Source organism: Ostrea edulis, chromosome 5 (genome assembly GCF_947568905.1).
Source record: "Ostrea edulis chromosome 5, xbOstEdul1.1, whole genome shotgun sequence".
NCBI classification, from domain to species: Eukaryota; Metazoa; Mollusca; class Bivalvia; order Ostreida; family Ostreidae; genus Ostrea; species Ostrea edulis.
In genome coordinates this window covers 32,295,756-32,321,644 of record NC_079168.1, presented here as the reverse complement: position 1 = coordinate 32,321,644, position 25,889 = coordinate 32,295,756, and the positions used below count along the sequence as shown (strand labels likewise).

General features: G+C 35.3%; 1 protein-coding gene across 2 annotated transcripts; it reads left to right on the top strand.

Annotated features, from left to right (window-relative positions):
- The first annotated feature begins 6,898 nt into the window (after positions 1-6,898).
- Positions 6,899-24,196, top strand: LOC130054851 (E3 ubiquitin-protein ligase TRIM36-like). 2 transcript variants are annotated; one of them, XM_056165807.1, is made up of 2 exons: positions 6,899-7,177; positions 22,498-24,196. In XM_056165807.1, the coding sequence occupies exon 2, from the start codon at positions 22,522-22,524 to the stop codon at positions 24,172-24,174; it is 1,653 nt and encodes a 550-aa protein (XP_056021782.1). In that variant the 5' UTR covers positions 6,899-7,177; positions 22,498-22,521; the 3' UTR covers positions 24,175-24,196. The 2 variants fall into 2 exon arrangements, with proteins under 2 accessions (XP_056021782.1, XP_056021783.1); XM_056165808.1 differs by lacking the exon at positions 6,899-7,177 and adding an exon at positions 16,978-17,099.
- Positions 24,197-25,889: the final 1,693 nt, after the last annotated feature.

Sequence of the window (25,889 nt, the reverse complement as noted above, 5' to 3'; positions counted from 1 at the left end):
AACAGATTAATAAAAATAGATAAAAACTTGTTGAAATGACAAAATTTAAATATCAACAGTTTTTAAAAAACTGATAATTCATAAATATGTATAGATTAATTGTGGATATTAGGTAAACCAATGTATAATAGACATCCAGTAGAGGAAATTCCAGCATAGGAGTTATTGCCCTTGACAAAATTATTTTAATCATAAATATTTGATTATCTATGGAAAATATAAACTTTTTCAGTATTAATAGTTTACCAGATTTTTTATTATATCCAGTGAATAAAATTCCTCGGAAAGATATATTTCTATTATGCGCAAAGTTTAATTTATTAAGATTTTTGCAAAAACCTATGACATCACATGAGGATCGATCAACCTTAAGTCTCTCGTTTACGAAATGCCCTGCAATTCAAAATGATTCCCAGGTTTTTTTTCCCCAATATATAGATTTTATTAAGGCAAAGTATACATTTCTTGTTGAATAAGTGCATAGGTTGTGATCCTCATGTGCAAAATTTATTAATTCATAAGGTTTAGAAAATACAAATATAACCATAACAGAGAGAATTTAAAAAAAAATAGGAGGGGTGGATTAAAGGTTTGGAAATTATGAATTCATAAGGTTTATAAAATACAAATATAACCATAACAGAGAGAATTTTAAAAAATAGGAGGGGTGGATTAAAGGTTTCGAAATAAGATATTTCTACTAAAAAAAAATTATCAAGAAAGGGGACACACAATTCATTCTGGGGTGGACATTTTTTCAATTAAAAAAGAAATAACCTAATTGGGCAATTTATTTTCTAGGAAATAAAATTAGATGGGGAGGGGGATATCATAGTAAATATCTACAAAGTGATTTTCACCTTCTTGATTTTTGCATTACTCTATATATGTATTTTTCAGCTAATATAAAGAAAAGATTTTAAATTATCCTTCTTTAGTATTGTTCATGTAATTGTACATTTTTTTTTCAAGGTTAAAAGGTCAAGGACAGGTGTGCGCACTGTTTGCTAGTGAAGCAAGACTGGTCACAGTATTTGCTACGAGTAAATCAAAAGTCGAATTTCTTGGATATGGGGTAACCCATATCTATTCTTGTTAATTATAGATATTTAAAACGTCGAGTGCCTGTGAACGGATCGAGCGAGTCGTCGTTCTTGACGAAAACAAATCAAATCAATCAGATAACGCATCATAATTTACATGTGTATGTTTACATAAAGAAGTTGACATATGGAAACAATAAAATGGGTTTTTTTTTAATTTATGTGTGCATACTGGCTGTACGCCTATGTCACCTTTGTCTGTAAGGTGTAAATCACGTATCAAAGCATGCCTTTCAGATTTCAGCGTTTAATTTCTACTTTCACTTTGATATCGTACTCATTTTGCTGGGTTTGTTCAGTTCAATCCAGCACATACCGCCTTTTATCGTCTTGTGTGTTAGGTTTACTTGTGACCGCAAGTGGCTCAGTTCAGTTCAGTTTATTAGCACAAAACCATAAGGTTTACAGGCATGTAATGAGTACACCGCATACATGTAGAAAAATTATCAACATTCATCTATTACATAAGACGTTCACATCAATATACACATACAGGGCCGTAAGTTAACCTTCAATTTGGAGGAGGCAGGAAATTAGGCGGGGGCGGCCCCCAGACGCTGAGCACATTTTGTGCACGCTGAACACGTTTCGTGCAAAATCCTTGAGTCTAGGGCCTTCTAAGATGTTACTTGACTAACTCATTCTAAAAGAAAGATTTGGAATGCTTTTTAAGGGAGGTATCATGTTCTTAGTTACTGGAAACAACATAAATTCTAATGAACTTTAAATTTTAATTTTTTTTGGCTCAAAAGTTGGAGGAGGCAGCTGCCTCCTCCGCCTCCATGTAATTTACGGCCCTGCACATATAATAAGGGAGTACAATGGTGTACATAACACACAATATACCATAAGTTTACTAACATAAGTATATGTGAGATAATGCATTAACTTTATCACACGCCCGATTGATATAGCACTTCCGGTCTGAACTACTTTTGACACTGTCCCCGCTTGGATGACCTATTTTCTGTGTTTATGCATATCGATGCATGAAATAAAGTGTATAACTTGTTATTCTGTATTTATTAAGAGTTTCTTTTAAGGCAAAATTAGAATGATGTTGCCCCCACTGACATGCAAGTTACCGGCCATAAAGATGTCAACTCGATCAATAACTACTCAAAAATTACGATAAGAAAACAAAGAGATGTCCACACTATTATCATTAACAAGGAACCAACCGCTTATTGGACAGGCCTAGTCGAAAATACCTCGACATGCTGCGGTACCAAGCATCACAAGCACAGTCTTTTTTTTTCTGGAGCCATATTGAATGTAATAAATCTCAATATTTTTACTTTCTAAAGCGCCTCCAAATACACAAACACTTCAACTTTTCATTGTAAACTGTTGAACACTTTTATAACGCTGCATTAAGATATTACTTTCATTGATCGTTATTACACATGTTTATTTTAAAAAGACGGCGACATCAAACTTTTATCAGGTCAGGCCTACGTCAATAAATACTCGGTCAATAATTGTTACTCTGTTGGAATGCCAAAACCAATATTAATTATAAACTATAATGCCTTCTAAAACAATTTTCATCCATAGTTTCTTTTATTAAAATGCCCTTTGTAATATACACGAATCGATTATAAGCGCACCGTTTTTTCATTAATAAATTAATAAGTACGACACCTGAGCCACGGATTCAAAACAAATTCAATCAGCTGTTTCTACCATACTTGGGGTCATCTCAAAATTAAGCGAAAAGAAGACGTATGCGATAAATAAAACATATATAATTGCGTATTTTGATATTTTGGTTTATCCAACTCGTTGATATGGTGTATTTATTCGCTCGGCAAGCCTCGCGAATAAATATACCATACCAACTCAAATGAGCAGGTACTTTTTTTTCTTTAATTACCATCAAAGGCGTTCCTTTGTCCGTTGATGACTCTGCCGTACAAAACATACTTGATCAGTTCAAAGTTTCTCTATGCGCTCAGACTGACTAAGATCTTTAAAGAGGGGAAATTTCTACCCCGATCCTGCGTGTGCGCCGGGATTCAGTGCTTGTTATTTCATAAGGGCCAACCCTCTCTCAAGCGTTCTCCTAGATGCAAGGTGACGATAACGAACAGTAATCAATCTCATAACTCCTATGACCAATACAAAATAGATAGTTAGGCAAACACGGACCCCTGGACACACCAGAGGTGGGATCAGGTGCCTAGGAGGAGCAAGCATCCACTGTCGACCAGTCACACCCGCCGTGAGCCCTATATCCTGATCAGGTAAACAGACTTATCCGCAGTCAAAACCAGTGTGACAAGAACGGCCTAACAATCGGTATGAAACATGTCAGACAGCATTTGACCCAATGATAGGTTTTACTGACGAACTCGATCGTTATAACGACCATAGAATTTGCGAAATGCTGACTTCAATCGAGACTGTTGAGATCCCAGTACCATCAACTTGTTTGTCAGTAGCTTGCCTCGATTTAAAAACTGACTATACGCAGAACAAGCTCTTGCGTATCGAATCAGTTGAGAAATATAAACACCATATGCAGGTGATAATGGAATATTGCTACATAAATATGAGACGTTGACGATGGAGAAGCTGAAATCATCCCGTTTGTCATACATTAAATACATACAATTAATTACCAAGAGAGTAAACCCTACGGGTCAAATGTATATATAGTCTATTATTGTACTTACTTATTATCAAGATTGTGATATATATTTATATGAATTACTTGCGCATGCGTGAATATTGTTTTTGAATGCTTGTTTGATATGTTCTCTATGTTGTGTTAACAGCGAATTAGAAAAATAAAACTTGTAAACTTTTATAAGGTATGCATGGTGGTTACTTAGATTCAAAGATCCGGAAGGACAATTGGCTCGAAGTCATATCGACATATGACCTGGAGATAGAGCACAGAGCTGGTAAACTGCATGGTAATGCAGATGGTCTCAGCAGAATACCTTGTAATCAGTGTGAATATTTTAATGACTGGGACAAAACAGATGTGTCTAAAGATCGTGCTAGGGTGATAGAGGACAACTCTTCGGAAAACGTTGAATCTTTTGAGCTAGTCACATTGCAAGAAGAATGTAAGGATATAAGACTTGTGAAGTCTTGGTTGCAAAATGAGACACGTCCAGATTATATTGATATAGCGTCTGAGAGATATGTTGTGATATCACTTTGAGCTCAGTGGAGTAGACTTACAATAAAGGATGATCTGATCTGCAGGTTATGGGGAATTGGGGACAGCAATATAAAGACATATCAGATTGTTGTCCCACTATCTCAAAGGAGGCTTATCTGTTCGTTATCTTCACCTTTCATTTACACAATTTTTAAAGTAATTTTTCATTTCTGGTTGCAAATAGATTATGAAAACATCGGGTCTAGTATGAAATATTACTGGTATATAATGTCGCCTGATATCATTTAAAGCAGTTATAAGATATCTTATAAAAGTTATAAGATATCTTATAAAGTTTATGAGTTATGAGATTGATCACTGTTCGTTAAATATTCCACCTTATAAAGTTTATGAAATATTTCATATACTATACAAGATATATCATATATTCAATAAGATATTTTGTAAAGAAAAAATATAAGATGTCTCATATATTTTATAAGGCAGGCTACTGATAAACAAGTTGATGTTATAGGGGTTTCAACAGTCTCGTTTAAATTCAGCATTTCGCAAATATTCTATAGTCGATATAATGCATGATGATCTAGATTGCCAATACAACCTATCTTTGGGTCAAATGTTGTCTGACGTGTTTCATACCAATTTTAAGGCCGTTCTTTATCAAATACATGTATATAGGTGAATATGGGGTTTTTGATTGGAAATAAAATGAGAGTGGAAATGTGTATAAATTTCTTATTGAAAGACACGAATATCACTTGTGGTAGTTTCGTTTCTTGAAAGTTTTTATTTCACCTTTTGGCCTCACATGAGGCATGAAAGTACAAAGATATAAAACAAACAGTAACAAACAGGTAATGAATGGGGGAAAGTAACATATTTACAGGTTGATAGTAGAAGAAATATCTTTTTTTTTAATATTGACATTACAATTCTACAAAATATGACAAACCGATAAGGGTAAATCTGTCATCACTATTAATAAATTTGCAAAACTAATAGCATTTCTAACTTTGTAAATATTTGCAGGTAAAAACATTTTTCTTTCATTATTGAAAAATTCACAGTTAAATATGTAGTGGTATTCATCTCCAATTTCATTTGCATTACAGAGATCACATAACCTATCAGATCTATCAATGCTAAAAACATCTGCCACATTCAACTGGTAATCTATGACTGACACATCTAAAAGTACTTAAACTATAAACAAGACCACAAGGCAATAGTTAAAAATATTTCTCTAACCAAAATCTGTTTTAAAAATTCTATAGTTATTACACTTAGAAGAATAAAAAATAATAATAGATTTCCACTCTGCTATAAATGCATCTTTACACATGGTTTTCACTTTTTTGTATAAACATACATTCTTTGGGGTACATTGGTCAATCCAATAGTTTACAAGACCATTTTTATCTAAAATATCCCTGGTGTGTAACAACCAGTCTGAGTGGAAAACATCCTCGTTGTGAAGATTAAAAATAATATCATATAACATTCTACTTATCTTTTCTTTTTTTCAAGATACAAGTTTTTGCAGGAAGCCAATCACTCTGGCATTTATAAACACTTGTAAAGGTACTCTGCCAAGCTCACCATATACAATACTATTACATATAGTATAAGTAGACTTTTTAACTTTCATTATATATTTACAGAATTCCAAATACATTAATTAAATTGTTATTTTCATATCCCCATACTTCCGAGCCAAAATTGGAACAACCATTGCATCAAACAATTGCAAAAGAATATCGACAGGTAGACATAATTTTTTAGACTTGCGTAAGACTGAAGATAGCTTTTCTTGCCTGTTGAACAAGTCTCACCTTATTCTTGTGAAAATTACCTTTCCTTGAAAATAAAATGCCAAGATATTGAAACTCATCTACAGTTGTCAGCTTCTCATTATTGTATGTAAAATGAATATTTTCAGAACGTCTACTTTTTGAGAAAATCACAACATTTGATTTTAATGTATTTCCATTGAGCTTCCAAGTTTCACAATACAATCACATGTCATTCAAGGCTGCTTGTAATTCGGATGCAGATGCAGCAAAGATCATAGTGTCATCAACATATAACAAAAGGATATAATTAAAGAACACTTCAATATCATCATTATCAAATAACAAATGTGAGATTTTACAAACATCAGTAAGACCAGTATATGCCTTTGACATGAAGTCAGTGAGGTCATTCAAAAATAGAGAAAAAGGTAGAGGCAGGGACCTATATACTAACTTAGTATATAGGTCCCTGGTAGAGGGGACAAATTTTCTCCTGCCTTTCTCCAATATTGGACATGAAAAATTCTGAGCATTTCATACCACTTCTCACAAAAGATCTTGCATTTTTATATAGGTTTTGTAATATTGTGAGCATTTTACCATCTACATTACAACGTAATAGCTTTTGCCATAGTAAGACTATTTACTGAATCAAATACTTTTTTTGTAGTCAATAAATGCACAATATATAGTTTTTGTCCTCTGACTATATACAAGTCAACAAGACATTTTGGATTCAAGATATGGTCAACTGTTTCATAACCTTTTCTGAATCCTGTCAATTCCTCACACAGAATGACAGAATTTTTCAGGTAGGATGACAGTCTATTGTTTAAAATACAGACAAATAACTTCCCAAAGCAGCTTTCGGTTTAACTTCTGTTATTTATGAATTTCGACCCCGATGTAAATGACTACGAAGATCTCGTCAATGAGGAACTCCAGCATCTTTTAATATCTTCAGAGTACTTGTGCGTAAAACCAGAGTGTTGTTTAACAAAGTAATTTTATTGAATGACTGATCACTACATATGAATATTTTGACTATTTTGTGTATCGAAAGTTTGTTTGTTCAAAACCGGGTTTGGCAGACAAGTAATACCGTTGATGGTGACGATCTCACGTTGTTAGCAGGTATAACGAAGGTAAGATTGAAGTAATGTTTTAAGGTTATATTTCAAGTTATCAAAATAAAATTACAAAAATTTAGAGTATATAAAATACAAATTGAGAATATGTTATTATTCGTATATCAGCTAGATTGTTTTTAAAATAATACGCGATGCCGGAAGTAGGTCTACCTACATCTCATGTTTTCAAAGTATACAAAATTACATGCATTTTGTCTTCCTTATGCTTGTAGTAATTAATTCTAATAGTTCGTTCGCCGAAATATTGCGATAATTAACAACAATACAGACGGAAATCTAGGCCCCGATTTCAAAAACTCTAGTTAATTAAACTCCCCGTCGAGGCCTCTTTACGTCACCTACGTATAGACCTCTCCTATCAATCGGAACGCGCTCGTCCTTTTCCGTAAACAGCAAGAAGAGTTCATTTGCGGTTACGGAAATAGCCGAGTAGTTACGATTGCTCTTCAATGTGACGCAGTACAATATACAGATTTGTATATTGTGTGTCCGCGATTATCACGCAGGCAAATAACACTAAAGAAGTAGTTCATAGTTAAAAGTTTGAAGATATTGATATGAAGAGCATTAATATATAAGTATGAATTTTATTTTAAACATAAAATGATCAAAAGATCATTAAAAAGTAGGGAGACTCTGTTCAAAGTATTGTGTAAAGTAATGAACTTGATGTTTACGTTCTTGTTTTGAAAGTTGTTTATGTTTGACGTTATGTTTTTTTTCGTCATTCTACAGTGATGTCACACAGTATACGCGGCCTAAGAAATCGCTATTCCATAATGCCTAGCTGGGAGAGTGTGGTTAAACTGGTTCCCCGCTGATTAGTGCTACACACAAACAATGGATAAGCGGTACTTTGGTTAGCCCAAATGAGCCGATTTCATTGGTCAATTGATTTTTATGTCTCACTAGAGAGATTCCGAATGGTAGAGTCGTTGCATTCTCTACCCAGAGTTCCGTGCGATCCTCACAAAGGCCTATGTGTATGTGAAGCTTGCGTAACGCGTCCTCTGGTGAGAGAATGGAGTCGTTGTAGTCTAGTTATGACGTCAAAGTCTACTGCGCTACGTTAAAATTACGAAGTTTCGCGCTGCATAGGCTTACTTCACTGTATTCATAACGTAGTGTAGTCGACTGTAACGTCAAAGTTAGCGTCGTTGTTGTTTTGAAAGGAACTCTCGTTATACGCGTGAAATAACGATACAGTCCAAATCCTGGTCGTCAAAAATTGGCGCTTACCTGTTGTATCCGTAGAGAAGCGAGATCAAGAGGGAACCAGTTTAGAGTGTGGTTTGTGAGCAAACGAACTCTTCCAGCTAGGCATTATGGGATAGCGATTTCTTAGGCCGCTTACAAACTTCCACCACTAATTGCAACAGAAATGGTTTTTGCAAACTTGTTGTGGAATATGCTTAATATGTATATGGTGTGACCATTGGATCGAGCGAAGCATGAAATGGTCATTGGCGTGTCCCAAGTGGTAATCATAATTTCGTTAAGTACGGTAGATTATGATTCATTTTAAAAAATAAATTTTTTATGAAATTTTCCTTGCGCTAAACACCCAGCAATATCTCAATATTAAAGAGGGATATATGGGGATAACAGTTCTACAGGATCCGCCTATTCATTTAACGCGGGAAATGAAACGCAAGGCGACGTAAACCGTGTATTTTGACGTCAAATTTAGCCTCGACTTTTTTTTCTCTTTCAAAGCAAACAATACATCCCGTTTGCAATGAAAAAGGCCGTTAAAACTAAACAAAATTAACCAATAAATTCAAAATGATAAAAAAGTTACCGAAGTATATCGTATATTCTTATTTAAAGAAACTCATGAACTCGTTCATCTATTTAGTCGTATTACTGTTTTTCTATTTGACGATTGGCTAAAAAATTGTAACCATAATAATCACACCATTCATTTTTATATACAAACAGCTAGGCATTATGGGATAGCGATTTCTTAGGCCGCTTACAAACTTCCACCAGAGTTCGTTTGCTCACAAATAGTCCAGTCATTCTACTGTGCAACAGAAATGGTTTTTGCTTACAAACCAAACTCTTCCAGTTATAGGCATTATGGGATATCGATTTCTTAGGCCGCGTGTACTGTGTTACGTCACTGTAGAATGACGAAAAAACATAACGTCAAACGATCGGGTTCAATTTTAAAAACAGTATGTATTAGCCAAATACTCAGTACATGAATGAAATTAGGCAGCAGAAACAGCCCATTTTAGTTTTCTACCAGGATTTTAAAAATTAAATCATTAAAACATAATGAATGTGATTGAAATATTTCATTCTATATACAATTTTTTTTCTGTTGCCTTCGATCACTTTGACTTGCTTAACCTTTGACACGACTTGCTTAGAACTGTATGTTCTCGACTGCATGCCTCTATTTTACTTATTTCTGCCCTCAATCTTTCCAAGTCACTAATTGTGTGATAAAAATGGCCAAGTCTTGTAGTAAACCTTTCAAGTTTGTAAAACTGTGTGAACAGCACTGCCTTTGAACATAAAACGCATTTCAATATAGGCCTAATGATAATTAAATTTTAAATAAATCGATAAATTCAACACTATTGCACTATTAGATTTACTTAGTTAAGTACATGTAGTACAGTGTATACCTGAATTCATCAAGAATTCTGATCAAGGTCAGTAATTAAGTCATTTATTTAAGGTTAACTTGATTAGTTCATACTTGGGTAATTCTGCAGTGCATTACAAACTTATTGCTTCAGAATGTAATTAGTATTGCATAGTTGGTTTATCATTAATTACTATTAGTTAAGTTTATTTGTTTGCTATATCTTCATTAGGTGAGGTATATATATCATTCTACAGGGTGCTACCAATTTTTTCTTCTTTTTGGTTGAGTATTATTCATCCAGTGTACAACCCCTGCTCACATTTTTTTGTCACGCCTGACTGCACACCATCATTCATTGATACTTTCCAGAGTTATTCTTCTTTCATAAATAACCAATTTCATCAGGTTCACTGAATTTATTTAGCTTTTTGAAATCTTAATATCAACTTATATATATTTTGCATTGTAAAGTTAAATCATTCTAGGTTAACTTTAGATTTCATCATCACTTGTGTTGCTAGTTGACTTCAATTTATTTTTTTAAAGATCCATATTTAGAGTTAATTTATTTTTTTGGTTTAGAGTTTATCAAACACAATTAAAGTTATTTGAATCTTAGTCATAAGAAATATTAGCCACTAATTAGTTGCAATTTAATTAAGCTCTTAGATAATCCATTTAAATTTTTTTAAAAATAAGTTATTCAAGAAATAATTATCATTATTAAGTCTTAGGGATTAATCATAAATTTAATATATTAAAAAAATTCATACTATCCGAGTGAGCTTTAGCGAAACTTCAAAACCAACATGGCGGAGCTATCTCAGGAGGAGCTTACGCAGATTGCGAATGCATTCAAGGAAATGAATATTAAACCAAAAGCCGATTCAACTGCTGACTTCAAGAAATGGATGTCTGATTTTGTCTCAAATATGAATGAAACTGAAATTAAAAAGGAACCAGAAACTGAACATACGCTTACTACTAGACAAGGAAACTACATTCCAAAGATTTCATGCTTTTCGGGAGATGGGAAACATGAGACTACATATGACCTATGGCGGTATGAAGTGGATTTTCTGATTAAGGAGAAGTATGCAGAAGGAGTCATTGCACAAGCAATAAGGCGATCTCTCAAAGGAGAGGCTGGGAGTGTTTTGATGAGAATTGGACCTGATGCCACCATATGTCAGATTTTGGATAAGATGGAAAGTATTTTCGGAACAGTTGAGAGAGGAGAAACTATCATGGAACGATTTTATAGTGCAAAGCAAGAACCGAATGAGACAACTATGAGTTGGAGTTGCAGATTAGAGGAAATATATAGGAAGGCAGTCATCAAAGGAGTAGCTCGGAAAGAAGAATCAAATGAAAAGTTGAGATCAAAGTACTGGAATGGACTTCATCAATGGATCAAAGATATTACTGGATACAAGTTCGACCAGATTTTGGATTTCGATGAACTTCGGAAAGAAATTAGACTGGTGGAGAAAGAACACGATACCATCAGGAAAACACATTTAAAGATGGCAGTAACATCAACCAGTACTGAAAGAGAGGATGATATCAAAGAGCTCAAGGCCATGGTTCAGCAATTAACAACCAAAGTACAGGAACTTGAAAATCCCAAAAGAAAGAGGAAAACAAATTCCAATTATTCTCAATACACGGAGACAAGGGACAAACAGAGACATGAAAATGATTCAGACAGAAGGAATTGGGAACCAAAACAAACATCATCCAGCAAATATTCTCAGAATCCTCATCCTGAACCATATGAGACTGAGGAAGGCAAACCTATATGCTTTAAGTGCCACCAACCTGGACACATTGCAAGAAATTGTCGCATCATGATGGATCACAGCCAGCGTAATTTAAACTTCAGCAGACCTGCGCCGAGGGGCAGACGTTAGGTCATTTCAGGAACAGACGCCCTACATTTGAGAACACAAAGAAAACAGAAACTGTTTTAGTTGGGAGCGCGTCAGAAGTACAAATTTTTATCAATAACATGGAAGTAACAGCCCTAATTGATACAGGTTCTACTGTGTCCACCGTGAGTAAATCATACTATGAAACATGTCTCTCAGATTTACCACTGCATCCCATGACTGAAATCCTACACATAGAGTGTGCAGATGGAGGAACATTACCATATTGTGGATATATAGAGGCCAGTATAACATCTACAGGACTACCTCATTCTAACTTAGCAGAGTATCCTATCCTCGTTGTCCCGGACAGTAACTACAATCAGAAAGTACCTGTTCTTCTTGGAACCAACATACTTCATCATCTCCTCACTGATATACATACGAACTATGGAGACAGATATCTACAGACAGCCAAATTACACACTCCATGGTATTTAGCGTTCCGAAGTATGACGTTACAGGCTAAAGAACTTAGGAAACAACAGAACAGACTAGGGATAGTTAAATCCGCAGAAGTTCGACCAGTTGTCATACCACCTAACTCTAGCGTCACTATATCAGGCTACATTCATAGAGCTATTCCACACCAAACAACACCAGCCCTTCTTCAAGCAACTACTGATTCCAACATTCCATCTGATCTCGATATACAGCCCACAATCATCAACTATAGTTATCCAGCACGAAACTTAGTCAAAGTGTGCATTGACAATGTAACAACTAGGACAGTTCAAATCCAACCAAGATCTACTCTTTGTGAGATACAGCCTGTAGTCATAGAAGATCTCAACATTTGCAATGCAGCACAAGCCACAGACCATTTACTGGAGCTAATCAAGCTGGAAAGAGAGACTTTGACGACCAACCAGATTCAATTAAGTGAGAAACTACTATTGACATACACAGATGTCTTCTCAAAGTCCGAAACAGATATTGGCTGTACACAAATGGTCAGACATCAAATTGAACTACAGGATGATACGCCATTTAAACAACGTCCACGTCGCATTCCACCATCTATGTTTTCTGAAATTAAGCAACACTTGAAGCAGTTATTAGATGGAGGAATTATCCGAAAATCAAAGTCGTCATGGTCAAGTAATGTTGTCTTATGCAGGAAGAAGAATAACGAGTTGAGAATGTGTGTCGACTATCGCCAACTCAACCAACGCACAAAGAAAGATTCCTATGCATTACCTAGAATAGAGGATATCTTAGATGCACTTAGTGGGAACAAGTATTTCACCATATTAGATATGAAAAGTGGCTACCATCAGATAGAGGTACACGAGGATCATAAGGATCGGACAGCATTTACCGTAGGCCCACTTGGATTCTTCGAGTACAACCGAATGCCGTTTGGTTTAGTAAATGCTCCAGCCACGTACCAGCGACTCATGGAACAATGCTTTGAAGGACTCCATCTTGACATTTGTTACATCTATTTGGACGATATAATAATATTCTCCAAAACCTTTGAGGAACATCTTGAAAGAGTAGAAAAAATTTTCCAGCGACTAAGAGATGTCAATTTGAAATTATCTCCGAAGAAATGTGAATTCTTTAGACGACAGGTCAAATATGTAGGAAACATTGTCTCAGAGAGGGGTATTGAACCAGACCCAGAGAAGATTAATAAGGTAAAAGAATGGCCAGCACCTATTAATCCGGATGAAGTACGGAAATTCCTTGGTTTCGTTGGATATTATCGTCGGTTTATTGAAGGATTTTCCAACATTGCTCGTCCATTGAATGACCTTCTACCAGACACCAAGAAGAAGACCCGAAAAGGAGCTAAACCAAAACCACCACCAGCTGGTTGGAAATGGGGTCCAGAGCAGGAACATTCATTCAACATCCTGAAAGAGAAGCTTATTACTTATCCAATCCTGGGATATGCTGATTATACCAAACCATTTGAGCTTCATACCGATGCATCTTCTAGTAGTCTTGGAGCTGTATTATACCAATTACAAAATGGCGCAAAACGAGTTATAGCGTATGCAAGCAGAAGCCTATCTAAGAGTGAGAAAAATTATCCAGCTCACAAGTTAGAGTTTCTTGCCTTAAAATGGTCAGTTTGCGAGAAATTCCACGATTACCTTTATGGAAACACATTTACGGTACTTACTGACAATAACCCACTTACATACGTAATGACATCAGCGAAGTTGGATGCTACAAGCCAAAGATGGGTTGCAACTCTAGCCAATTATGATTTTGACCTCAAGTATAGACCTGGTAGTCAGAATGCTGATGCTGACAGCTTGTCCAGAATTCCAGCTGATTCCATCAAAGCCATTTGTAATTCTCTAAATGTATTGCCATACGTACAATGCCTATCTATGACAACATCTGCAGTAGGACAGTTACCAGATTTATCAGACTACACTGAGATTGATTTACAGTACTACCAAGAGAATGATCCTGTATTACGCTTTTGGATACCATATGTCAGAAATAATGACCAGCCAAGAAAACATCAGCTACCGTTCAATTTTTCACAACAACATGCTGCAATGTTTCGAAACTTTGCCAAACTGAAAATCAAAAATGGAATTTTAGTTAGACAGATCACAGTTAATGAAGAAGTCAAGACGCAGGTTATTTTACCCAAGTTATGTATCAAGAAAGTACTTTACCTTCTTCATACCGAAATGGGACATCCTGGAAGAGAAAAGACCGTTAGTTTGATCAGAGATAGATTTTACTGGCATGGAATGACTTCTGATGTTGAAAAGTATATTAGCAACTGCAGACGATGTCTTCTGAGAAAAACACCGACTAACGAAAGAGCTCCATTGACGAACATCAGAACTTTTCAACCTCTAGAACTGTTATGTGTGGACTACTTGAAATTAGAAACCTCCAAAGGTGGTTATGAAAATATACTCGTCATTACAGATCATTTTACGAGATATGCCCAAGCCATAGTTACAAGAAATCAGACAGCAAAGACAACAGCTGAAGCATTATATAACAACTTCATAGTTCATTATGGCATTCCATTGAAACTCCACAGTGATCAAGGAGCACAGTTTGAATCCCACATTATCAAAGAATTATGCAGTATATTGGGAATTGAGAAATCAAGAACCACGCCATACCACCCTATGGGAAATGGGTTGACGGAGAGGTTTAATCGAACTTTGATCAAAATGTTAGGGACACTAGAAAATTACCAAAAGCAGGACTGGAAATCATACATATCTTCATTAGTTCATGCCTACAATTCTATGAGACAGGAAACAACTGGACAATCACCTTTCTTTTTAATGTTTGGCCGAGAACCGAAATTACCAGTTGACATCATCTTCAACACTTATGACCAAGACAAAACAGGAACTCTTCATAAATATATTGCAAATTTGAAATCGAAATTGGAAAACTCCTACAAATTAGCCAAAGATTCCATTGAAAAAGCACAACAAAGACAGAAAAAGAATTATGATATCAAAGTTAGAGGAGCTGTAATCCGACCAGGAGACAGAGTCCTAGTGAAGATCGTCGCATTTGATGGGAAGCATAAACTATCTGATAAATATGAGGAAGAGCCATATATAGTTTACCGCCAGCCCAATGAAGACATTCCAGTTTATGTGGTCAAGAAGGAAAGTAACGGAAAGATACAAAGAACACTGCATCGAAACTTACTTTTGCCTATTGGTCACCTTGATGAATTTGAACTTGAGATCAACAAACCTAGACCCAAACCAGCACCTAGAAGAAGCAAACCTATCACCAGAGAATCCAAGAGAGAAACTAAAAACCAGAAACAAGATCAAAACGATTCAGAATGCAGTTATGAGTTCGAGGGAGAGACAGAGGACATTGCAAACTGCGATGAAAGTACACCTGTTTCAGTTCCAAAGCCCTATGTAACTTCTGCAGATAGTTCAGAGACACCTGATACAGTGTTAACTGAGGTGGAAGGAGCTGCAGCCGCTCCAGAGAGAGACGAAGCACGTGCACATACAGACATACCCGAAGAAGCAGCAGTAGAAGTTTATACAGTCGCTAATGCTTCTGAGGATGCTGAGAAGGATGAAGAAGTCAGAACTCAAGATGAGGATGCAGATAGCAACATTGCTACAGCATTACCAGATACTAGTACTACAGTTGGGAACATACCCCATCTGAACAGTACTGATGAGGAAAATGGTGAGGAAGATGCTGAGGGTCAGAGGAAGTCAAAAAGGACTAGAGAGAAACCGGCTTGGATGAAAAGAGGCGATTACCTTATCAACCAACAGATAGCAGTATCTCAACCAGAATGGAAAGTCAGAGCAGATTATTTGCAGTCGCTTGCCACTAATCCAATTTTTAACTCGTTGAATTCCGAAGCAGTAGCTAAAGCTCTCATTGATATAGTTACTGGTAAACATTAAAATTAAAGTCATTTTTTTTAAATCAAAACAAACCAGTCAGTTCAGTCAGTCTAGTAAGAGTTAGATATTAGATATCAAGTATTCGAGACATTATAAGAGTTTTAATATATTTTGCTAGCTTTGATTTTTCATACTTTACAGTCAAGTTACTCAAAATAAGCCATATCTATATTTTTTTGGTCATAGTAAATGACGAGGACGTCATTTTACAAAGAGGGGAAGCATGTGACAGGGTGATATTTTTCTAAAGTAAATATATTATTTCATTATTTAGATTATGAAGATTAGTACATGACAAAAGTTGTCTTTACTTTTAATTTATTTTATGTACAACTTAATAGTATATGCAAATATCTCTAAAGTTATTTATAGATTATGAGATCATAATGGTCAGTAATAGCACCATGTAAATATTTATAGAATATAGAACTCTCCAATTTCATTGGTTGTCTAAGTTCCCTCTCTTTACTATTGTTCACATTTTGAATTGTCTTCTAAGAATATAGAAGTGTTTTCCAGAAGATTTTCCTAGTACAATTTCACTGTAAGTAAATATGACTTTCTTTTGAGTTTTTATGATCATATATAATTCAAAGTACATGTGCTTACTTTGAATTAATACATTTGCTGAATAGTTAGATTTTATGCATTTTCTATGATGGTAATTGAGTAAGAGTGATCATATGCATTCTACATTATCTTTAAGTTATCAATTACAACTAAAGAGTAAAATGTATATCAGTATGAATGTATATTAAAACTATAAATCATGATTAAATCAAATGTAGTAGTTTAAATATGTTATGTGTGAATGTCAGAGTGTTCGAGTAGTATTCAGCTATTTTTACTTTCTATGATTTCCTTATGTGAATAAGTAATGTAACATTAGTTTCACACAAGTATTTGATATTTCATTATTTCTATATAGATTTATTACCAGCATATAGAATATTTTGGACCTGACCAGAAATTTGGCTCTGTGTCACACATAGGTATGACATTGCATTTTTTTGTATATTCTTTGCATTATGATAAGTTCTGAATATTCTTATCAAGTTTATTAATAGTCTATGATTAATTAAGTGCAATAGTCGAGTAAGATAAATCTATTTATTATTTATATCATATAGTAATCAATAGTCAAATATATCTTTATAAGCACTATTAAGGGGAATAACTCTTGGTTGTAAACTGTGCTGAGCAAATGAGTTTTCTTTGTTGATATTTTTATACTATATGTTTTAATTCATGATATATATATATATTATATGTGATATTCTTGTTATATATTTCAGAGTTAATTAGAAAAGAATACAAACTCTGATAGAACCCTACCATTGGTGTTGAGTTGTTTATATACCTATACAATCCACACTATTACATAATCACTAAAAACATGTACAAACAGCATGTCATTAGATAATGTCAGACGTAAATCTGTGCTCTGCATAGGCATACTGAGTAATACATGTGGAAGGAATTGTTTTTAAATTCGACAACAATGTTGTAAAATAGTGATAATATGATTTTCTTTTTTACATTTTTTAAAACATATGCCGCTCATTGTTAATTTTTATACCATATGACGTCATAGTAGACTTATAATACGTATTAGTAATTAAAAATTACGTCATAACAGTAGTCAGCGGAATGGTGAAAAAGACGTTCCGAAGTTTTAAAATTGGGCCCATGAAGAAACAATATATTGTCTAGATTGAATGCTGGTTGTCGGAGGAAATAACAAGTAATTTCTTGGGAACATATAAATACACACGACAAAAAACTCCTTATGTGTAGATCAGAATTATGTATGTAGGCCTAAATTGTAAACATGTAGTATACTACATGTAGGCCTATATAGCGTTTTGAACAAAGAATTTTGTATAGATCTACACAATATTCATTAAAATATCTATAAAAATAATTTTCAATAACATAGTCTATTCTTTAATTTATTTCGCGCACCCTTTAATAGAGATGCATACGAATTTAATGCGCATTAGTTTACTTCGCATTAAATATTACCGCCGTGTGAACGCTATTTAATTCGAATTAATTTAATGCGAAGTAAAATTTAATGCGCATCCGTGTGAACGAGGCATAAGATTTATTCACAAAACTAGAATTAATTAATGATTTTCGATCGGGCCGAATTCCGTTTATTTATTTTTTTGTTGTTGTAATTTTTCAAATAGCTTAAATTCACATAATTCAACAAGTTGGACTTTTTTTTTCTTGTTAGAACAATCAATTCTTTTTTAAGACTATAGTATTTTAATCAGATTAGTAGTTTGCAGTATGTATAGGAAAAAAAAAATATTTCAATCACATTAAAGTATATATGTTTTAATGATTTTTAATATAAAACTAAAACACGCTAGCTGTTTCAGCTACCTAATTTCATTCATGTTATGAGTATTTGTCAAATAGATATTGTTTAAATTGAACCAGATCAAATCATGAACATTACAAAATATGTACATACATGTAGCTGCGCTCGCTCAAACGGTAGTACCGTCAACATATTAGACCATCGTCGGAAACCCACGGTCGGTCGATCACTCAAGACGATTACCTACCGTGGGTCACAAGGCCGATATTTTCGCATAACTCATTAAAATGCGTGATTTTACGTGACCTATCGAGGACCAATGGGAATCGCCGTAAATATTCCCGGTACTCAATGTGTCAGCTGTAATGGCGGCTCCCATGAAAGTGTGTGTTTTGTTGTGCCACTATCAAAGATATATAGATGAAAACTCCAGATTTGGCACCCAAAATGGCTTATTATTTTAACTAATACTTCACTTTCACATGTGCCCCCCTCCCTTTCGGAAATCCTGGATCCGCCTCTGGTATGTTTATTATCATCACTGCTTCATGGCACGTGAATAAAATCAGTCATGCATGATACAATTTAAAAATTAGATGCAAATTTGAATTAAGATATGGTCTTACACGTCATTTTGTAATTAGCGTAGGTGAGATATCGTGTTTATACGAGAGAGGTGTGTTTTAAATCGAAGGTCACAATTACTGGCTCAAATTGTGCCGACAACACAAAGAGAACAAATTACGGCAGTACTTAATACGCAAGTAAGTTTAACATATCTATAAAAACAGATGAAATACCAAGTCTGTTAAAAAAAACCCTATACATTGCTCCCGTATGATGGAACTACGAACTCGTAGCTTCAATAATACAGATAAAGCATCTCGCTGAAATTTTTGTAACTTGTCCAACTTGAATGTAGTCAAATCTTCGAAAGCATGTTTTTTTTTATGCTACCGATGACTGGAATAAGGGGCTTTTTCATTGGTTGAATATCGCAATAAGGAATGGTAAAGCGACCAATCGCATATAGAAGCCGAGACACACCTTCCAGCGAAAATACTGGCCTTGTGACCCACGGTAGGTAATCATCTAGAGCGACCAACCGTGGGTTTCCGACGATCCTTACAGACATTTGATCCGCCTCTTCATTTAACGCGGGAAATATAACTCGGAGGATGTAAACAGTTACATTGTGACGTCATATTAACTGCCATGGTTTTTTCTTCTTCTTTCAAACCAAGCAAAAACAAAACCTTTGAAGCTATGAGAAAGCTTGTCTGAAATTTAAAAACGTTTATGGTATTTTCTAAACAATCTAATTATTTTAATTACGGGATTGTCAATGAAGTATACCGCAGTGACCGCGACATTTTCCCAGAAGCATTATGGGTAATAGAGGGCGAATTAAGCCCTCTCACGGCCCGAAGGGCCATGAGAGCGGATCTCTCCCTATAGCTGACACGTATGTACATGGTTAAAAGGAAAATATAGAAAACTAATGAAAAATCAAACCATACCTATGGAACTTGAAAAGTTTGGTCTCAATGGCGTCTATTCGAATACTAGCGCGTGGACATGTATTTCTCCATTTTGAATCTCGTGTACCCAAGTTCATGCCGTTCTGAGATGTTATATAAAATCCGTAAAAGCATGTAAATCTTATTTTCTTAATTGTATAATCACTCCTCGATTAACGCGATTGTAGGTCATGTCTCCTACATGTATTTGCTAAATACCGACGCTGAATGTGACGTCACAATGCACTGTTTACATCACTTGCATAGAGTTTCCCGCGTTCGATGAATTGGCGGATAAAAAATGTCTAAAGTTAGAATACTTTGATTGAGCTCTGTCCTCGCACGTTAGGTGCTAATATTTCGGGATAATTTTTGTTCTGGTATGGATCTAGATACTGATGCAAATATTTTTGCATCGCCCTCAAACACGGTCACGCCGTAAGACATATCACTCATCTTTTTTCAGCTGATGAAGATCAAATCACACGACTCATATGTGTAATCATTGGAGCGATCGAGCTCGTACGCGAACTTTGCTCACTATAATTTGAACAGAGTCTCCCTACTTTTTAATGATCTTTTGATCATTTTATGTTTAAAATAAAATCCATACTTTTATATTAATGATTTTAATGTCAATATCTTCCAACTCTTAACTACGAACTACTTCTTTAGTGTTATTTGCCTGCGTGATAATCGCGGACTCACAATATACAAATCTGTATACTGTACTGCGTCACATAGGAGAGCAATCTCTACCCAGAGTTGTCGTTCCTTGCTCTCAACTCTGGGTAGAGATTGATAGGAGAGGTCTATTCGTAGGTGACATAATGAGGCCTCGACGGGGAGTTTGGCTAGTTTTATTAGTTAGGGAGTCACGTGGTACAGTGACGTCACATGCGCCCTTCTTCGATCAACTGATTGTGAAAGTAGTATGATACCTAATTTATTCACCATGGCCAACATTTAAATCGATGTTGACAAAGAGGGTGTTGTACAGAAACGTGAATTTTCCCTAATCGGAGCTCCGTGCCAACATTCGTGACGTAGAACTGACCTTCATTCATATTTATACTCATTGCGCATTTGCCATTTAAATACCTGATTTATGAAGGATTCCCCAGTACTAGGGACAAGCCTAATACATTTTATGTGTCAGTACATTATACATGTAGTCTAAAGATAATTTTTGAAATCGTGAAAACTAAATTGTCTTCTTTTTTTCCTGAGTATCAGATACAATGTATACGGTTACATGTTACGAGTGTATCAAATATTTTTATACTACTACAGTCCAAAAGCTCTTATACTCGTATGTTTTATTTTCTACAACCAACAATTGGCAACTGTACATGACTCTGACCACAAAACAATATATGGGAAGTTTAATACGCATTAATAAAATTCAACATTATTCAAAGTACATGCACCTGTAAAAATTGATTCAACATAGCAGTTTGCTACTGAAATACATATAAACTCAAACTGTTTAACGGTTATTTACCTCGTTTGGCCTTAAAGTTTTTCTTCGAAAGCTTTGCAAAGTTCACAACGGTTTTTCGTAAAAGGCACCATGCCTTTATCAACAACTTTCATTCAGAAAAACATACAAGTTTTCGTTAGCAGCCTTGACTATCAAAATGCAGGTATTGCATGCTGTATTCGGCGTGTTTGTTGAGTCTTATTCACAAACTAAACAGTGTCCAGGTTGGAAGTTTATTTCAAACTCGGAACATGGTAATAAACAGAGATTTGACATGAAACATTTTTAAAAACTAGAAGCGTGTTTCAATTAAGAAAAAAAAAATCTAGATGGAAAAGGAATATGAAAAAAAAAAATATGTTCGTGAGGGAGTCGAACCCGGTCGTTTTAAAAATAGGAAACATCTTTACATTTAAGAGTCGACAACCTTATCCACTGAACCACGCAGTAGACCATACATTACTATGGAAAATTAACGTACAGGTGAAGTTGAAAATAATACTAGTGAAGTCGTTTCGATTTTTTTTTAATTTTACAAAAAAAATGCCCTCGTGAAACAAAATTTCAAAGCGAGTTTTATTTAGAGGAAAAATCGAAGAACATGCCCATGCTAAATTTATTTTGTTTCACGGAGGCAGTTTGGAGTGAAATTCTGGGATACCCCTTCATTTTAACGCTAAAAATCATATAAATCGCTTATTGCTTGATTTAAACTCGAAATATTTTGGTTAATTTTGTCAATACACGTCTTTTAAACTTATTTTCAAAAATTATTGAATCAAGACATACGTTCGAATTGGTTTTGTCATATATTTGAATAACTTAAATTTTTCGATCTTTCATGCAACACTTCTAGGGAAATTAACATGAGACGTGCAACACCTTCTTTACCGAGTTTTATGTTTTTGCCACCAACGCTTACAAATAGCGATATATATATATATATATTTGTAGAATCACACATGTCGTCACGTTTAAACTATTTTGAGAAAGTAGAAAACATGTCTGAATGTACTTTTTTGAATTGTGTATATATCATTATATATCTACTTCAGGTATAAAAAAAAAAATCATGATCGATGGAATCTACAATAACTATCCGAGGTCAACATCTCGTTGAATGTCATATTTGTCAAGAGCCTGTCTCGTTCTTCTGCAGACGATGTGGAGTCAATCTCTGCGATTCATGTGTTCCGGTTCACCTCCGAATGAAGTCCAAGACCGGACATATTGTGGTGAATTACGGTAGTGGAGATTATGACGACACCTGCACGTGCGATTCTCATCCACAGAACGAGTGTTGTGTGTACTGCCAGACTTGTGATGTTCCGATATGCATGGTGTGTGTTTTAAACAAACACAAATCACACGAAATGTTCGAGCTGTCCAAGAAAATTGAAGAAATGATAGAAATTATTACAAGAGAAAATGAGCGACTTCAAAAATATAAATATGAACTTGAGAAAATCTTGGATCATACGATACAGAGATTGCCTTCGTTATCCAAAATTTACCAACAGAAGAAGGATGAAGTGACGTCACGAGGAGAGGAGTTGCACAGACACATCGAGAAAAACGTGAAGCTGCTCCACCAGGAACTGGACGACATGCAAAAGGAGCACGAATCACTTCTCCAAGAACAGAAGAAAGAACTAGAAGAGATTTTAAGAAAAGTTGATGAAATGAAGACAACGACCACGAAACTGAAAAATTCACAGAATGTACTGGAAATGAAGAAATGTATGATTGAAAATCAGGAAACTCCCTCAGAGATTACACAGTACTCATTTCCGGTGTTTTGCGAAGCCAAAATTGACGACAACTCTTTCAAATCATATTTCGGATACAATGTCAAAATACAAGAAAAAAGGATTTCCCTATCGAAAGTAATATTTTATGACAATGAGATTTCGAGTCCCAAAATATTAGAGGTGCCGAAAGTTATCACAACTATAGACACAGAGTTTCCTGCACGTGAAAAGTATAACAGTCGTCTATACGATATTGCAGTTATTGATGTTAACAGAGTGTGTATGGGAGGGGAAAGTAAAGAACTTAAGGCGTTTGATTTTCTGGGAAACCTCCACGCAACTGTTCCTATCACGGCACAGGGCATGTATTTAACGGTATACAACAAACAAGTGGTTTGCTCAGTAAGGCGCAACATCAATTCTGTATATAGAGTAGCCGATGATAAAGCGATCCACACGATGTTTACAACGGGGGAGTGGGAACCATACGGCATCACGAGTACCATGTCAAATGAACTACTGGTATGTCTCCGTAAAGACGACCTGTCCAAAATCGTGCGATACAACAGTACCGGTACCGTACTCCAGGAAATCCAGTACAACTCACAGGGCCAGCCTCTGTACGGAAAAACAAATTACGTCACTGAGAACATCAACGGGGACATCATCGTAACAGATTGGAAGAAAAATGCTGTGACTGCTGTCGATAGATTAGGAATATTTCGGTTTTCTTACTCTGGGCGGGGCAATGAATTTGATGTCTGCGCCGTCACTACTGATCCTGCCGGTCACGTTATCGTTACTGACTCAGCAGGTAACAAGATCCACATGTTGGACAGGAACGGGACATTCTTGAGGTACATCATTCCTGAAGGAGGGATTAAAGAACCACGCGCCGTGTGTTTTGTCGGGGACGGGGAAATGTTTGTTGGGGAGCAGAAAACCGGAATAGCTAAAAGAATAAAATATTTGGAGAAATAAAAAGAATAAAATTTGCATAGTAGATCTATATGTTGTTTTGAAGTGGGACAATCTATTCTGACTAGTGAGAGAGAGAGAGAGTGATGTTGATCTTGTAATTTGTATATTACTCAAAGTTGGGGTAAGGTGCTTAGGAGGAGTAAACACCCACTGAACATTGACCGACCTCATCCGCCATGGGCTCTCTATCGTGATCAGGTAAACATATAAACGCATTTGTTGGTAGCATACATCGGTTAAAATATTGATCATGCGCAGAACTTGTTTTTGTGTATCAAATCGGTTGAGAGACATAAATACCATATACAGGTGATAATGAGATATTACAACACAAATATGTGAAGTTGACACCGGATATGCTGATATCATTTCGTTTGTAATGAAGTTGAGTTGTTAGTTTACCGTTAACATCTACCGGTATGCTCAATAAAATATCCAAATATATAGCAGATACTGATGACTCTGGTATAATTTATTTCGAGTTCACTGAGATACATCGAAACGACATATGGATAAAAACGAGTAATGTTGATTTATACGATAAAACGTTGCCGATGTATCTTGATAAATTGAAGGCCACAACAAGATATATTTTCCTCTTGTGTAGAGGCTTTTGAATAAATTCTGCCTCGAGATCTTAGGAATACAAAATAAGAGGCTCACAGGCCTTATCGGTCACCTGAGTACTAGTTAAATGTATCACTACTCCCAAGGGCTATGGAATCTTTAAAAAAAAAATCCTGTTCTGAATATCTAAGCTAAATTCTAATATTCAGCAACAGCATAAAACAAGATGTGTTCTTCAAACTTCAATGCCCTCAAAAGTGCATACACTGACGAGAAGCTTTACATAACATGATATGTGCATTAACATTAAAAGATGTATTTTTTTGTTCATCCTTTTCTGCTATTCCTAAGTATGCATTTAGATTTTACACAGTATCAGCAAACTTAAATAAGTCCTTCAAATCGTTATAATTTTGACACCACCCTGAAACCAAACCCTTACCGCTAGGATCATAGAATATACAATTTTGGCAAAGGACTATCTGCTCTTACTAAATATCCATTTAGTTTCAAATTAGTATCAATAGCACTAAATGTTATTTAAGTGTTTTACACATAATCACTATATAGTAAGCTTGGCCCTACCCTGGGATCAAAACCCCTACCCCGCGGATCATGAAATTTACAATTTTGGTAAAGTCCTTCCTCCTCTACATCACTATGCATTTAGTTTTTCTTACACATGTGCAAGTCTAGGGAATATTTTTTTAATTGGCCAGTTTTTGGCCTCCCCTAAGTCCCTAGGGGTGCATGAGTCCTGAAAATTACAGTTTATGTCTCCCTTGTTCCAAAGATGCTTCATACCAAATTTGAAAAGAATTGGAATGGTAGTTATCGAGAAGAAGTTAAAAATTTCTATTGTTCACATGTTTAAAAACATTTTGGCTCCACCCTGATACCAAAACTCCCACCCCTGGGATCATTAGATTTACAATTTTGGAAAGGACTACCTGTTCTTTCTAAATATCCATTTAGTTTCAATTTAGTATCAATAGCACTAAAGAAGATGTTGTTTAAGTGTTTTACACATAAAGACTATATATACCAAGTTAGGCCCCATTCTGGGGTCAAAACCCCTACCCTGGCGATCATGAAATTTACAATTTTGGTAGAGGCCTTCCTGCTCTACATCTCTATGCATTTAGTTT